We start from the raw sequence: 17,997 nt of genomic DNA on the forward strand, positions 1-17,997 counted from the left end.
AGACCACGACAGTCCAGATCAGTCTGTCCGTGGTAAGACAGACCACTACAGTCCATATCAGTCTGCTTTGTAAAGACCTGCCCGTGGTAAGACAGACCACTACAGTCCATATCAGTCTGCTTTGTAAAGACCTGCCCGTGGTAAGACAGACCACGACAGTCCAGATCAGTCTGTCCGTGGTAAGACAGACCACTACAGTCCATATCAGTCTGCTTTGTAAAGACCTGCCCGTGGTAAGACAGACCACTACAGTCCATATCAGTCTGCTTTGTAAAGACCTGCCCGTGGTAAGACAGACCACTACAGTGTGTCCATAGATTTCTGCTCGGTATTTGTTCCTCTTTTATTTGTGTTTGTATGTTTGTTGTTGTTTGTGATTTAATGTCAATATGTGTGGTCATCATCTCTATATAAATTGTATGTATGCATATATGTTCATATTTGTATCATTATGTGAATGTGTGTATTCACACATTCTTCTGTCTTTGTGTTTTCATCTCCATAATCTATATATCTTCTGTGCTCATCTGTCTCTGTGCTCTTCTGTCGGTCTCTGTCCTCATCCGTCCCCGTCGGTCTCTGTCCTCTCCTGCCTTAATGCAGAACTTGCGTGTTCAGGAGAGTCGTGCTGCAGGCTTCAGTGGCTCCGTGTCCATCCCCTCCATCACGAAGAACAGAGCCGAGCCGGGACGGTCCATGAGCGCCAGCAGTGGACTGGGCATCCGTAAGTACCACACTACCAAACACACTAGGCTAGTAGGTTTGATAAAGAAATATTGTATAATAAAAAGGGGATTTAAAAAGCATTGTTATAAATCTATGACTGGTTAGTGAAATGGTGTGCTTGTTACTAATGCAAAATGGAAAGTAGATTTAAATGCATTTGTGTTGTATTGACTGATACAAATGATTCTCTTCCATTCCTCTCTCCCCTTCTCTGTCCCCCTCTCTCCCCATTCCTCTGTCCCCCTCTCTCCCCATTCCTCTGTCCCCCTCTCTCCCCATTCCTCTCTCCCCTTCTCTGTCCTCTCTCTCCCCATTCCTCTCTCCCCTTCTCTGTCCCTCTCTCTCCCCATTCCTCTCTCCCCTTCTCTGTCCCTCTCTCTCCCCATTCCTCTCTCCCCTTCTCTGTCCCTCTCTCTCCCCATTCCTCTCTCCCCTTCTCTGTCCCTCTCTCTCCCCATTCCTACCTCCCCTTCTGTCCCTCTCTCTCCCCATTCCTCTCTCCCCTTCTCTGTCCCTCTCTCTCCCTATTCCTACCTCCCCTTCTCTGTCCTCTCTCTCCCCATTCCTCTCTCCCCTTCTCTGTCCCTCTCTCTCCCCCATTCCTCTCTCCCCTTCTCTGTCCCTCTCTCTCCCTATTCCTACCTCCCCTTCTCTGTCCTCTCTCTCCCCATTCCTCTCTCCCCTTCTCTGTCCCTCTCTCTCCCCCATTCCTCTCTCCCCTTCTCTGTCCCTCTCTCTCCCCATTCCTCTCTCCCCTTCTCTGTCCCTCTCTCTCCCCATTCCTACCTCCCCTTCTGTCCCTCTCTCCCCATTCCTCTCTCCCCTTCTCTGTCCCTCTCTCTCCCTATTCCTACCTCCCCTTCTCTGTCCCCCTCTCTCCCCATTACTCTCTCTCCCCTTCTCTGTCCCCCTCTCTCCCCATTACTCTCTCTCCCCTTCTCTGTCCCCCTCTCTCCCCATTACTCTCTCTCCCCTTCTCTGTCCCTCTCTCTCCCCATTACTCTCCTCTCCCCTTCTCTGTCCCCCTCTCTCCCCATTACTCTCTCCCCTTCTCTGTCCCTCTCTGTCCCCATTCCTCTCTTTCATCCCCATCCCTTTTTATTTTTCTCTCTCTCCAGGTTCGTCATCTCAGAACGGCAGTGCGTTGAGGAGAGAGCTCTCTGGGGGTAGCTACAGCTCTAAGCGCCAAACCATGACCTCTCCCTCCGAGAGCTCCTTGTCCTCCGGAGGGGGTATGGACGGCTGCAGCGACGCACCCCTCTCCCAATTCGACAGAGAGGTATGTGACCAGCCTAGCGTACTCCCTCCCTAGGGTGCCTGGGTGAAGTGCACTTAATTAAGGCTAATAAAACTAAACTACTAACAATTGGGTAGAATTGTGTTGAATCGGCTGAATGTCTCATATGATATACCATTAGGACTTGAAGTTGTTCTGATCAGTCATATCTCGTAGTGTTCTGAGTTGTATTTTGGTTGTGATAGTTAAATGGATGGGTCTGAAACAACGTTTAATGAATCATTTGAGCACAGTTGCTCTAAATATGACACAGATCACTCAGGTGAGAAATGGTGCCATATCAATACACAGAGAGTAAAAATACTCTAGCTGGTGACCAATGACGTGGAAGACCTATTATATAGAATATATCAAACATATACATATCAAAGTGTTCCCCATAACTCTGCCACCACCACATCCACCACCCAGCCTCCGTGTTCTCGTGCCTCTCGCCCTTCGCCTCATCCCATCCCTTCCTCAATCCGATTGGTTCCTGGCACCAGCATGCTATCCCCATCACAGCCCCTCACAGTGAACGCAATCGACCCCTACCCTACCCAATCCTGACCCCAGCCACCCCCTATGGTTATCTGCACATGACCTCTCCTCTCCCACCCGCAGCCTCAACCACCCACCGAGCCAGATGTATCTACAATTCACCCTTAACTATGGATTCAGGGTCAGATAGTTCTTCATCCCCCTAATGGTTCAGGTTAGATTTGACGTATAATAATCTGGTCCTAGATCTGTGATTAAGAGCAATTTTTTACCTCAAGCATCTAGCCGTCCTCCAACAGTGATTCCAGCCTTAGCTAGCCATCCTGCCTTTGGCTCCCTCTTCTGGCCTGGCTGTCGACCATACCAGCCCCCTCCCTCAGACCTGGCTGACTGTCTACCGTACCCCCCCTCCCTCAGACCTGGCTGACTGTCTACCTTACCACCCACCCTCAGACCTGGCTGACTGTCTACTGTACCACCCACCCTCAGACCTGGCTGACTGTCTACTGTACCACCCACCCTCAGACCTGGCTGACTGTCTACCGTACCACCCACCCTCAGACCTGGCTGACTGTCTACCGTACCACCCTCCCTCAGAGCTGGCCGACTGTCTACCTTACCACCCACCCTCAGACCTGGCTGACTCTCTACCGTACCCCCCTCCCTCAGACCTGGCTGACTGTCTACTATACCAACCCCCTCCCTCAGACCTGGCTGACTGTCTACCGTACCACCCTCCCTCAGACCTGGCTGACTGTCTACCGTACCACCCACCCTCAGACCTGGCTGACTGTCTACTATACCAACCCCCTCCCTCAGACCTGGCTGACTGTCTACCATACCACCCACCCTCAGACCTGGCTGACTGTCTACTGTACCACCCACCCTCAGACCTGGCTGACTGTCTACTGTACCACCCACCCTCAGACCTGGCTGACTGTCTACCGTACCACCCTCCCTCAGACCTGGCTGACTGTCTACCGTACCACCCACCCTCAGACCTGGCTGACTGTCTACTGTACCAACCCCCTCCCTCAGACCTGGCTGACTGTCTACCATACCACCCACCCTCAGACCTGGCTGACTGTCTACCATACCACCCACCCTCAGACCTGGCTGACTGTCTACTGTACCACCCCCACTGTTCCTCAGACCTGGCTGACTGTCTACTGTACCACCCACCCTCAGACCTGGCTGACTGTCTACTGTACCACCCACCCTCAGACCTGGCTGACTGTCTACTGTACCACCCCCACTGTTCCTCATACCTGGCTGACTGTCTACTGTACCACCCACCCTCAGACCTGGCTGACTGTCTACCTTACCACCCACCCTCAGACCTGGCTGACTGTCTACCGTACCACCCACCCTCAGACCTGGCTGACTGTCTACCGTACCACCCACCCTCAGACCTGGCTGACTGTCTACTGTACCAGCCTCCCTCAGTCCTGGCTGACTGTCTGCTGTACAACCCCCACTGTTCCTCATACCTGGCTGACTGTCTACTGTACCACCCACCCTCAGACCTGGCTGACTGTCTACTGTACCACCCACCCTCAGACCTGGCTGACTGTCTACTGTACCACCCACCCTCAGACCTGGCTGACTGTCTACTGTACCACCCACCCTCAGACCTGGCTGACTGTACTGTACCACCCCCACTGTTCCTCATACCTGGCTGGCTCCATCATGATTTGTGCCTGCCCCCATCTCACTCCCCCCCAGCCCTCTCCTCTACGCTCCCCCAGCCCTCTCCTCTACGCTCACCCAGCCCCAGCATGTTGTTCTCTGGGCTGGGCCCCTGAGTCTGTAACTCTTACCTCTCCAGTGGCAGGCGGTCTCACCATCGGAGAAGACCCCTGATCTGAAAAGGGCTTTAAGGACCCTGCTTAGTAAGATGAAGGTAATGTCAGCACCCATACACATACAACCAACCCAGACACACTGTATCCTCAACCACACACACACACAGTGCCTTGCGAAAGTATTCGGCCCCCTTGAACTTTGCGACCTTTTGCCACATTTCTGGCTTCAAACATAAAGATATAAAACTGTATTTTTTTGTGAAGAATCAACAACAAGTGGGACACAATCATGAAGTGGAACGACATTTATTGGATATTTCAAACTTTTTTAACAAATCAAAAACTGAAAAATTGGGCGTGCAAAATTATTCAGCCCCTTTACTTTCAGTGCAGCAAACTCTCTCCAAAAGTTCAGTGAGGATCTCTGAATGATCCAATGTTGACCTAAATGACTAATGATGATAAATACAATCCACCTGTGTGTAATCAAGTCTCCGTATAAATGCACCTGCACTGTGATAGTCTCAGAGGTCCGTTAAAAGCGCCGAGAGCATCATGAAGAACAAGAAACACACCAGGCAGGTCCGAGATACTGTTGTGAAGAAGTTTAAAGCCGGATTTGGATACAAAAAGATTTCCCAAGCTTTAAACATCCCAAGGAGCACTGTGCAAGCGATAATATTGAAATGGAAGGAGTATCAGACCACTGCAAATCTACCAAGACCTGGCCGTCCCTCTAAACTTTCAGCTCATACAAGGAGAAGACTGATCAGAGATGCAGCCAAGAGGCCCATGATCACTCTGGATGAACTGCAGAGATCTACAGCTGAGGTGGGAGACTGTCCATAGGACAACAATCAGTCGTATATTGCACCAATCTGGCCTTTATGGAAGAGTGGCAAGAAGAAAGACATTTCTTAAAGATATCCATAAAAAGTGTCGTTTAAAGTTTGCCACAGGCCACCTGGGAGACACACCAAACATGTGGAAGAAGGTGCTCTGGTCAGATGAAACCAAAATTGAACTTTTTGGCAATAATGCAAAACGTTATGTTTGGCGTAAAAGCAACACAGCTCATCACCCTGAACACACCATACCCACTGTCAAACATGGTGGTGGCAGCATCATGGTTTGGGCCTGCTTTGCTTCAGCAGGGACAGGGAAGATGGTTAAAATTGATGGGAAGATGGATGGAGCCAAATACAGGACCATTCTGGAAGAAAACCTGATGGAGTCTGCAAAAGACCTGAGACTGGGACGGAGATTTGTCTTCCAACAAGACAATGATCCAAAACATAAAGCAAAATCTACAAAGGAATGGTTCAAAAATAAACATATCCAGGTGTTAGAATGGCCAAGTCAATGTCCAGACCTGAATCCAATCGAGAATCTGTGGAAAGAACTGAAAACTGCTGTTCACAAATGCTCTCCATCCAACCTCACTGAGCTCGAGCTGTTTTGCAAGGAGGAATGGGAAAAAATTTCAGTCTCTCGATGTGCAAAACTGATAGAGACATACCCCAAGCGACTTACAGCTGTAATCGCAGCAAAAGGTGGCGCTACAAAGTATTAACTTAAGGGGGCTGAATAATTTTGCACGCCCAATTTTTCAGTTTTTGATTTGTTAAAAAAGTTTGAAATATCCAATAAATGTCGTTCCACTTCATGATTGTGTCCCACTTGTTGTTGATTCTTCACAAAAAAATACAGTTTTATATCTTTATGTTTGAAGCCTGAAATGTGGCAAAAGGTCGCAAAGTTCAAGGGGGCCGAATACCTTCGCAAGGCACTGTACATACAACCCAGACACGCTGTATCCTCAACCACACACACACACACAGTCGTGAAGCTTTGCCCCAAAGCCACCATCAGTCCCCCTCCTGTCCACTGCACCATTTCAGCCCTATCAGCATCTGATGGCCATGTCACAGATGCCCTGCCCCCCCTTGTTTCTGGCTAGAGGGTTGTTGCTCGTCCCCCTCTCCCCTGGCCTGCTCTAGTCTGGCTCCGCTGTTAGGTTCCTGAATTGGTTTTCAGAATAGTGTGTCACCATCCTCTACCCTGCATGTTTTGTCTGTTTCCATATTCTCCCCCTGTGGCCTAACAATGGGACCTAACCCTAACCCTGGGACCTAACCCTGGGACCTAACCCTGAGACCTAACCCTAACCCTGGGACCTAACCCTAACCCTGGGACCTAACCCTGGGACCTAACCCTGGGACCTAACCCTAACCCTGGGACCTAACCCTAACCCTGGGCCCTAACCCTAACCCTGGGCCCTAACCCTGGGCCCTAACCCTGGGCCCTAACCCTGGGCCCTAACCCTGGGCCCTAACCCTGGGCCCTAACCCTGTGGCCTGCCCCTAACCCTGTGGCCTGCCCCTAACCCTGTGGCCTGCCCCTAACCCTGTGGCCTGCCCCTAACCCTGTGGCCTGCCCCTAACCCTGTGGCCTGCCCCTAACCCTGTGGCCTGCCCCTAACCCTGTGGCCTGCCCCTAACCCTGTGGCCTGCCCCTAACCCTGTGGCCTGCCCTTTATACTAACCCTGTGGCCTACCCCTTATACTAACCCTGTGGCCTACCCCCTATACTAACCCTGTGGCCTACCCCCTATACTAACCCTGTGGCCTACCCCCTATACTAACCCTGTGGCCTACCCCCTAGACTAACCCTGTGGCCTACCCCCTATAGTAACCCTGTGGCCTGCCCTTTATACTAACCCTGTGGCCTACCCCTTATACTAACCCTGTGGCCTACCCCCTATAGTAACCCTGTGGCCTACCCCCTATACTAACCCTGTGGCCTACCCCCTATACTAACCCTGTGGCCTACCCCCTATAGTAACCCTGTGGCCTACCCCCTATACTAACCCTGTGGCCTACCCCTTATACTAACCCTGTGGCCTACCCCTTATACTAACCCTGTGGCCTACCCCCTATACTAACCCTGTGGCCTACCCCCTATAGTAACCCTGTGGCCTACCCCCTATACTAACCCTGTGGCCTACCCCCTATACTAACCCTGTGGCCTACCCCCTAGACTAACCCTGTGGCCGACCCCCTATAGTAACCCTGTGGCCTACCCCCTATACTAACCCTGTGGCCTACCCCCTATAGTAACCCTGTGGCCTACCCCCTATACTAACCCTGTGGCCTACCCCCTAGACTAACCCTGTGGCCGACCCCCTATAGTAACCCTGTGGCCTACCCCCTATAGTAACCCTGTGGCCGACCCCCTATAGTAACCCTGTGGCCTACCCCCTATAGTAACCCTGTGGCCGACCCCCTATAGTAACCCTGTGGCCTACCCCCTATAGTAACCCTGTGGCCTACCCCCTATAGTAACCCTGTGGCCTAACTCTTAGACTAACCCTGTGGCCTACCCCCTAGACTAACCCTGTGGCCTACCCCCTATAGTAACCCTGTGGCCTACCCCCTATACTAACCCTGTGGCCTACCCCCTAGACTAACCCTGTGGCCTACCCCCTATAGTAACCCTGTGGCCTACCCCCTATAGTAACCCTGTGGAAACCCAACCTATGTATCTGATCATAACCATTAGTGTCTGTTGTGACTGATTATCAGGAATATCCTATGGATACTGTGGTCTCCTCTCTCATAGGCCATTACAGTACCTGTGGACAGTTGTTGCGCATACAGCCAAAGCCTACTGTAGAAATAGCCATAGAAGTGAAACAACTGTTTCCTCTGTGAGAAACAACTCCCTCACTCTACCTCCCTTAAAGTGTTGGAAAAATTCCATTCACTATCCTAAAATTGCCAGGTTTTCCAGATATCCTAGTTGGAAGATTCCCGGAATCAGGATGAAATGAGCAGGACATTTCTGGAAAACCTGGCGATTTGGAAAGTTACTGGAGTATTGAAACCCTACTAGGGAGACGCTCTCAGACCTGGTTTCCCTAACTAGTGTCTCAATGCTGTCCACGACATTACACTGTACTATAGTAGGCATGGCATATCATTTTGGAGGACCAACAATGTATGCAGGCGTTTGTTCCACCCCAGCACTAACACACGCACGCACACACGCACACACACACACACAATCGTGATAAACTAATTGGGGTATAGCTTCAAGACCAATGCTACAGTGCCTTCGGAAAGTATTCAGATCCCTTGACTTTGTTACTTTGCCTTATTCTAAAATGGATTAAATAAAATAAAAATTCAGCAATCTACACACAATACCCCATAATAACAAAGCAAAAACAGGTTTTTATAAATGTTTGCAAATTATTCAAATTAAAAAACAAATACCTTATTTACATAAGTATTCAGAACCTTTGCTATGAGACTCGAAATTGAGCTCAGGTGCACCCTGTTTCTATTGATCATCCTTGAGATGTTTCTACAACTTGATTGGAGTCCACCTATGGAAAATTAGATTGAATGGATGTGATTTGGAAAGGCACACACCTGTCTACATAAGGTCCCACAGTTGACAGTGCATGTCAGAGCAAAAACCAAGCCATGAGGTCGAAGGAATTGTCCGTAGTGCTCCGAGACAGGATTGTGTCGAGGCACAGATCTGGGGAAGGCATTGAAGGTGCCCAAGAACAAAGTGGCCTCCATCATTCTTAAATGGAAGAAGTTTGGAACCACCAAGACTCTTCCTAGAGCTGGCAGCCCGGCCAAACTGAGCAATCGGGGGAGAAGGGTCTTGGTCAGGGAGGTGACCAAGAGCATGATGGTCACTCTGACAGAGCCTTTGAGAAGGACACCCATCTCTGCAGCACTCCACCAATCAGGCCTTTATGGTAGAGTGGCCAGACAGAAGCCACTCCTCAGTAAAAGGCACGTGACAGCCCGCTTGGAGTTGTCCAAAAGGAACCTAAAGACTCTGACCATGAGAAACAATATTCTCTGGGCCGATGAAACCAAGATTAAAGTTTTTGGCCTGAATGCCGAGTGTCACATCTGTTTTTCAGAGGCAGGGACTGGAAGACTAGTCAGGATCGAGGCAAAGATGAATGGAGCAAAGTACAGCAAGATCCTTGACGAAAACCTGCTCCAGAGCGCTCAGGACCTCAGACTGGGGGCAAACTTTAATCTTTCAACAGGACAATGACGCTACGCACACAGCCAAGGCAACACAGGAGTAGCTTCGGGACAAGTCTCAATGTTCTCGAGTGGCCCAGCCAGTGCCCGGACTTGAACTCAATCGAACATTTTTGGAGAGACCTAAAAATAGCTGTGCAGCAACGGTCCCCATCCAACCTGACAGAGCCTGAGAGGATCTGCAGAGAAGAATGGGAGAAACTCCCCAAATACAGATGTGCCAAGCTTGTAGAGTCATTCCCAGGAAAACTCGATGCTGTAAGGCTCCCGAGTGGCGCAGCGGTCGAAGGCACTGCATCTGGGTGCTAGAGGAGTCACTACAGGCCCTGGTTTGATCCCGGGCTGTGTGCCAACCGACCATAATCAGGAGTCTCATAGGGCGGCGCACAATTGGCCCAGCGTCATCCGGGTTAGGGGAGGGTTTGGCCAGGGTAGGCCGTCATTGTAAAATAAGAATTGGTTCTTAACTGACTTGCCTAGTTAAATAAACTTTCAATAAAAACATTTTTTTTTTTATCGCTGCCAAAGGTGCTTCAACAAAGTACTGAGTAAAGGGTCTGAATACTTATGTAAATGTGATATTTCAGTTTTTTTGTTGTTGTATAAATTAGTGAGAAATTCTAAACTTGCTTTGTCATTTGGGGGTATTGTGTGTAGATTGAGGGGAAAAACAATGGAATACATTTTAGAATAAGGCTGTAATGTAACAAAATGTAGTTAAAGTCAAGGGGTCTGAATACTATCTGAAGGCACTGTATGTGTTGATTATTTGAACCAGGTGTGTTTTGAGCTGGGCTGGAACTTAATGGGCCCACTGCCACTGACTGCTGAGTACTGTAGTAGTAGACAGCAGACCGGACCTCAGGTAGGCGCTTTGCTCCAGCCAGTCACTTCCGGTCAATCGAGCTGCTCATTGTCTGTTGATGTAGAAGGTTTCTAGCGCTTTAAGTCCTTGTTGCCTAGTGATGTCACCATGTCCACATCAGCAGACACGCACACACACAGGTACCTGAGGACTTGTTGACCAGCCTCGATCTACTGGAACTCATTGGAGGGTTCAGTTGTGTTCAGTAGGCATGAATGGGAGAACATTTTTTAAACGATAAACTATTGGCCTTCTTTTTCTCAGACAAGTTCAGGTAGTATCCCATCCTGTGTTTCACAGCATTGCATGCTACTGAACGTGACCCGAGCCTGTTCTGTGGTTAGCTGTGAGAAGAATATGACATCTAAGTGCCTCTCTCTCTCTCTCTCTCCCTCTTCTCCTATTGCCTCTCTCTCTCCAGGACTCTGACTCACCCCGTCACTCCACGGCGTCCAACAGTTCTACATTCAGCAGTCCCCCCAGCCCGGCCTCACCCCACAAGACCAAGTCCCTCTCTCTGGAGAGCACAGACCGCATGACCGGCTGGGACACATGAGTGACAGACAGCACACCGCTGCAATCCCTGACCCTCACTGGGCCCCCCCCCCTCCCCTCCCCTGGCTCCGCCTATCCCCTGCCCACGGAACTGCACCTGCTGCCACAGGCCCCTCCCACTTCACCTTGGACTGGAACTGAGATCTACAAACAAACACAGGGAAAGGAAGTGTTTGACCAAGAAGGAAATACTAGGAGAAGATATGTTAGTTAATGCGTGTGTGAGTGTGTGTGCGTGCAAATGTTTGTGTGTACGCCTGTGTGTGTGTTTTTTTGAAGGGGGCATACTTAATAGGAATGAAAATTGACACATCCTTCCATCTGCTTTGTAGCTGATAGCTAGAATAAGCGAAGCGCTAAGTTTAATTGAAAGTACTTTTGATTACAGCACTACTAGCCCCATGTTGAGTATCTCCCCATGTAATTGGCAACTCCTGTAAAGAGACACAAACCTCAAGTAGCGACAAGAAGAAGAGGATGAATATGGAACAATAACAGATCATTTGATACGTGTACATAGCAGCCTTTGGGGTTGGGGGGACCACCTTTTATTTATTCATCAGAACAGGATGTTTCAGAGGAGAAAAAGAGGATGTTTCCTCTTTCTTTCATTTGCTTTCTTCCGGAACGGTAGTTAATATCAGAAGAAGAGGGGCATTCCATTGACAATACAAGGCTCACAAAAAAAAAAGCAATGTTTATTTTTCTCATGAAAGTGAAATATGTGCAGTGACTTCATTTGTTTGTACCATCAGTGAAAAGCTACAGTAAAGCAGTGCAAAAAATACAACTATGATGAGGGGTATTTTAACTCTAGGTTGACCCCTGACCTCAAGTGCTTCATGATATAGAATTCTTAGGGACAGCAGCGTTTAGAAGCAGACCTAACATTCTATGATGACATCACAGCTCCTTCTGCCACTTCCTTATGACATGGCCATTGACCTCATCCACTGAACTGGGACCATTATCTGTGTAGTGTAGACCTCGTACCGTAAGTACAGTAATAGACCAACCACCGACCAATTACAAAAAGCTGATTCCCATCACAACAATGTACATAAGTTAAAAGTAGAGAATAATATATAAGGGAAATACAATAGAGAAATACGTGATGAGAGAAGATCTGGGATTCCTTTTTTTTTTGAGAATGATTTGGGGTTATATTCACACGAAAGCCATTTTAAACCACAGTTCTTTTTATGATTGCTTTTAGAATTTTTTTTTTTTACAACTTATTTTTATTTCATGTATGAGACAAACCGTCGAGTGTTATTTTGATTTGGGTTTAAGGAAACTCTTATTATGGGTCACCTGGACCCGGGCTGTTGAGTGAATATGTGCATTTATTTTAAGCTAGTAGTCACAGATGCATTCACACTTAGACACACAGGTGTTTCCCCCTCCACTCTTTCCACTATGATCCACAGTTAGATCAGTTGAGGGGGATGTATATTTCCAAACTGATAGTGATTCCCTGTGGTACTGACCTGTGAACCTCAAATATGTTCCTTTGACTTCTAAGAGAGATTTTGGAAAGCTTGTTATAACCAAAAAAGAATGACTTCTTCATTATTTTTCAGAGAGCCTTGCTTATTTTTCAGAATGTTTCAATAGATTAGGGGAAAAAAGAGACAATACAATTGTAAAGAGATGTTGATTTGAATTAACAGACACCGCTGGGCTAAAATGGAGGTTTAAAAATGTAAAAGAATTCTAGGGTGACAAGGCCAACGCGTCATTTCTGTTACGTTCTTACTATCAACTGGTAATCTGTGTATTGCTGTCTGCTAATGCAATCACCTTCATGTAGACACAAACTGGGGTCCATTACATTTTAATTCGGTCAACTGAAGTTCCATTCTAATTCTCCTCAATGCCTCTCGGAGATGGAATTTCTGTTTACTTACCTGAAATGAAATGGAATTGACCCCAATCCTAATGCACACCACAATGGTGTCGATCGTATTTATGTGTCGAACAGAAACAATAATTGACTTGATATTGTTTCTGAGCATTGGTCATGTGCTTAGATCAACTGCCTCTTATCTCAGAAGAGGAAGGGAGAGGGGACTCTTATTCTGGAAAGTGTACTCTTATTCTGGAAAATAAATATTTTCTAATGAGCAATTGTTTCTATGTTACAGACCATTTAATGAAATACAATTGTTAGTTACTGCTGAAATGGGCCTTCTGTTTAGGAGTGTGTTTAGGTGGGTTGTGGTGTACCAAGTAGTATACATGGCAGGTTATCTTCAGCTATCCTATTAAGTGTATAAAAAGATGACACAAATTCCTGCCATTGGAGTCCTAAATCTTAACCCTAAACCACAATCCTGTTCCCTTGTCAAACACAGCCATGTATCTCTAGCCTGCTCGTGCCACGTGTTTTTGAAAACCATTTTATATTGAGGTTGAAAAAATAAGAATTTCTCTGGAAGAGTCAGTCTCGCTAAGCTGGTTTTACTCAACCGTCTCAACTTAACTTATTCCCCTCTCTTAAGATTTCCTTTTAAGCTACCAAGTCTCCCTATTCATGTCTGCTGGACCTTATCTGTAGAATGTATTTGCTGAGAAAGAGGAAATATCGTAGTCTGAGTATTTTAGACCAGGCTTTAAATTGTACATCCCACTTCTTTAAAAAAAAAAAACCCTCAGGAATGTCACGACCAATGATTATTTTCATCCTAACAATTAAAATGAGTGTGACAGAACAGTCTATACTTGGGAAATAAGAGCTCAATTTAGTCGCAGTGTAGGTAGCTGTGACTTGGTGTAAGGGTCGAACAATTCAGCAGTGTTTTGAATCGAGTCTGAGAAGAGGGGTGAAAGGCCAGATGGTAGTAGTTTGAGGCTGAGGTGCCACCATGCTAATCATATTTGTTTTTAAGAAAATGCCTTTGCATTTCAGTGAGGTCTTAAGTTCCTTCTATATTATTTAGCTCTTTCATATCACATTACACTTTTTTTTCTAGGATAGCTTTGTAATAATTTGTACAGTTTCGCATGTTATAGATGTAATCATTTTTTTGTTTTGGATTAGTTTGTAATTTTGACTTGTTCATTTTATTTGAACGGTTTGGGAGTTTTACTGAGGATACCCACTACAGGTGATGTAGATTCTTTTTGCACAGAAATATTTAAGGTGTAAGGTCAAACAAATAATGTATGGAAACTGGCTCATTAAGAGAGAGCTCATTATATTAACCTGACTCCGATGTATTTCAATAAAACGGAGGGCTGTTACAAATACAGCTTCACTGATGTTCGTGTCCTGATGTCCTTTCTTTCCTTGGGAGGGGACATATCGCCTGATTCACCAGTGTTTGGCTTCCAGGCTCGGGCACAGATCCACTTACAGCTTTCCCATGAGAAGAGTTTATTAAAAATGTCACAAATGACCCTCCCTCCCCAATAAAAAAAAAATAACAAATGTACATCTAATCACATTGCCATTACTAGAAGAAGTTCTGGTTTACATGTATCTATACAATTCATAGAAGGGGAGGAACAATACAACTGATTCTAATTCTGAAGGAAAAGAACACTTATCATATTCTACCTATGAGACTGGAGTTTGTAAGTCCGCTGTTATACAATACAGCCTCTCACTTCACAACTGCTCATTCATCAATAGGACAGACAGACTCCTGGCCCTACTCCTCACAGAAGTGCAATGAAAACAATAGACTGGTTCTACTTTGACATGTCTACAATAGTTCTCATACAGGTAAACAATGTGGTCTATAAGAATAAAGTCTTGGCTTTTAAAGAGTGCTTTAGCGACCGATAATGGAGCGATCTAGATTCTAAAATCCTTAGATTCATCCCTCCCTGAGTAGTGGAACGTGCCGATAGATAAGAAGCTCCTAAAAATATCTTCCATGTGAAAATGATCCCTGCGCTCCGTCTTTTACCTAGAGCTGACTCCAGAACGGAACAAACAGCATTGGCGAGACTACTCTGTATTCAAGAATATTGTGTTATTGGTGCAGGTCCATGTTACACTGTCCGCGATCTTCATTTATCAGTGCTGTTTAGTGAGGCTGAGTGAGGGGACATGTTGAGGTATGATTATCAAACGACCATGCAGTATGTCCTGTTTCCACACTCTCAAACTGTCACACAAAGATCTAGTATGTCCAGTCCCAAATCAACATCCACCTCTAGGCCTAGACACTTGTGTATTTTAAAGGATGGCATGGGTTTTAGCTACAGGGTCGTGTTTAGGGGGTAGTTCAGGCAGTGGCTCCATTCTCCTTTAGGACTCTGTGGATTCCGTTGCCGGGGGCGCTCTGAATGGCCTGGGTGATGTTGCTAAGGTCCTTGATGCTGCTGTGCTGCGATTTGCTCTCCAGGCGCTGGGTGGAGCCGTGCCTTGATATGCTGTCCTGAAGGTTGGTGCTGCAGTGTCTGGACCTTGATTGGTCGTTGAGGTGGAGCATGCTGTCGTAGGTGAGGCGATCCTCGACTCCGCGGAAACTACACGCCGTGTACCTGACAGGAGAGGAGAGAGACGGTTGGTCAGGTATCTGGGACTATACATAACAGTGATGCCCCATGTTGTTTACTCCCCTTATCCCCGTCCGTCCCTACCTGCCGTCTCTGGATCTGTAAAGGCTGCTCATCTTGCTGCGGACACTGCTTGCGCGGCTGGTGCTCCCGCTGGGGGCTCGTCCAGCATGGCCAGGTAGGTGGAAGACGCGTGGGTGGAGGTGCCCTGTGTGGACGTCCCTCTGGACTTCCTCACCATGGGGGTGTTGGGATCCTGCAGGAGCAGCTGGGCAAAATCTGGCTCCTGGAGCACCGGTCTACTCTCGTTCACCACACTACTGGAGAAGGGAGAGAGGGACGAGACGGGGGGAAATGGAAGCGAGGGTGGGAGGGGAGGGAGGGGAGGGAGAAAGGGAAGGCAGTGTAGTAGATGAAGGAGGAGTGTGTGGAACAGGGGGTTAATGCTCTGATCACAGGGGAGGGGGTTGAGAGCAGAGAAGGAGCCTATCACTACCACTACTATACATCACCCACACCACTACACATCACCCACACCACTACACATCACCCACACTACTACACATCACCCACACTACTACACATCACTCATACCACTACACATCACCCACACCGACTACACATCACCCACACCGACTACACATCACCCACATCACTCATACCACTACATATCACCCACACCGACTACACATCACCCACACCACTACACATCACTCATACCACTACATATCACCCACACCACTACATATCACCCACACCACTACATATCACCCACACCACTACACATCACTCACACCACTACACATCACCCACACCACTACACATCACTCATACCACTACATATCACCCACACCACTACATATCACCCACACCACTACACATCACCCACACTACTACACCTCACTCATACCACTACATATCACCCACACCACTGCACATCGGTCATACCACCAAACATCACCCACACCACTACACATCACCCACACCACTACACATCACCCACACCACTACACATCACCCACACCACTACACATCACTCATACCACTACACATCAACTGCACCACTACATATCACCCACACCACTAACATCAACCACACCACTACACCTCCACCCACACTACTACACATCACCCATACCACTAACATCAACCACACCACTACATATCACCCACACCACTGCACCTCACCCACACTACTACACATCACCCATACCACTAACATCAACCACACATCACCCACAGTTGTTCATCTGAATTCTAAATCTCCACTTTACATAAAGCCTGCAGTTATAATATATTCAGGCCCTTTACATTTCTATTACAGAATTGAATAGAGCCCTTTGACTTGTCTTAAACTAAAGAAAAGGTGTAGTGGCTTCATTCCATATAGCAGCATCTCTCTATTTGATTGAAATCATCTTTGCCAAATGAATACTACCAGTAATCATGCAAGCCATTAGAAAAACATTGATGTTCATGACAGTTATATAGTGCAAATCTACTTATGTTAGGGAGAGAAAACGTGTTTTAGCAACTTACTCTTTGCGTGTCTGTCCGTGTAAGAAGCTGGCCCATTCGAAGCAGGTCTTCTTGCTGCCCACCCAGAACACTGAAGGGATCCCAACTACCAACATCATCAAGTACTTAATGAGGAACAGAGACAGGTTTGGTCTGTTGGTCTGCTCAATCTAGGAGACACAGAGGAGAGATGTGAGTGTCTGCCATACAGGAGTACTCTATTAGCAATCAGTGCTGGATTGAAGCAGTGTGTGTATGAGTGATTGTACATGTACAGTACCAGTCAAAAATGTGGACACCTACTCATTCAAGGGTTTTTCTTTATTGTAACTATTTTCTACATTATAGAATAAGGGTGGAGACATCAAAACTATGACATAAAACATATGGAATCATGTTGTAACCAAACAAGTGTTAAACAAATCAAAATATATTTTAGATTTAAGATTCTTTAAAGTAGCCACGCTTTTCCCACTTGCCATTCTCTCAACCAGCTTGACCTGAAATGCTTTTCCAACCGTCTTGAAGGAGTTCCCACATGTGCTGAGCACTTGTTGTCTGCTTTTCCTTTACTTTGCAGTCCAACTCATCCCAAACCATCTCAATTGGTTTGTTGTCGGGTGATTGTGGAGGCCAGGTCATCTGATGCAGCACTTTATATATTTTGATTTGTTTAACACTTTTTTTGGTTACTACATAATTCCATATGTGTTATTTCATAGTTTTGATGTCTTCACTATTATTCTACAATGTAGAAAATTAACAAATAATACCCTTGAATGAGTAGGTGTGTCCAAACTTTTGACTGGTACTGTATGTCCGTGGGTGGTAATGTAGATCTCGGTGAGTATGACCTTTGTGTGTGTGTGTGTGTGCATTTCTAACAGACTGAGCAGCTTATCGCTTAAGGCTTAAACAAATCAACAGCCAGCACAATGTCATGTCTCTCCTCCCCCCCTCTCTTTTTCCCCCTCTCCTTTTCCCTCCCTCTCTCATTTTCTCTCCTCCTCCTGCCTTCATCCCCTCACTCGTTCCCTTTCTACCTCCCCTCTGTCATTTTTTCTTTCCCTCCTTCCATCCCCCTCTCTCAATCTCCCTCTTCCCTGCTCCCCTGTAGATAGTCAGGCCACACACAGTGATCTACTGCAGAAAAATGGCAGT

The 17,997-nt window shown here is 47.1% G+C and overlaps 1 protein-coding gene and 1 pseudogene across 8 annotated transcripts in view; one reads left to right on the plus strand and one right to left on the minus strand.

Annotated features, from left to right (window-relative positions):
* Positions 1-14,070, plus strand: part of LOC135557841 (serine/threonine-protein kinase MRCK alpha-like) — a 113,534-nt gene extending 99,464 nt beyond the window's left edge. For 4 of the 8 annotated variants that reach the window (XM_064991495.1, XM_064991498.1, XM_064991499.1 and 1 more), the window contains 4 exons: positions 604-724; positions 1,845-2,005; positions 4,332-4,406; positions 10,673-14,070. In XM_064991495.1, coding sequence (XP_064847567.1) covers positions 604-724; positions 1,845-2,005; positions 4,332-4,406; positions 10,673-10,807 — 492 coding nt within the window. In that variant the 3' untranslated portion in view covers positions 10,808-14,070. The remainder of the gene's footprint in view (positions 1-603; positions 725-1,844; positions 2,006-4,331; positions 4,407-10,672) is intronic. The other 4 variants (XM_064991501.1, XM_064991503.1, XM_064991502.1 and 1 more) reach the window with 2 other exon arrangements.
* Positions 14,071-14,222: 152 nt separating this feature from the next.
* LOC135557235 (frizzled-3-like) overlaps positions 14,223-17,997 on the minus strand; it is a 39,827-nt pseudogene continuing 36,052 nt past the window's right edge.

Source organism: Oncorhynchus masou, chromosome 16 (genome assembly GCF_036934945.1).
Source record: "Oncorhynchus masou masou isolate Uvic2021 chromosome 16, UVic_Omas_1.1, whole genome shotgun sequence".
Lineage (NCBI taxonomy): Eukaryota > Metazoa > Chordata > Actinopteri > Salmoniformes > Salmonidae > Oncorhynchus > Oncorhynchus masou.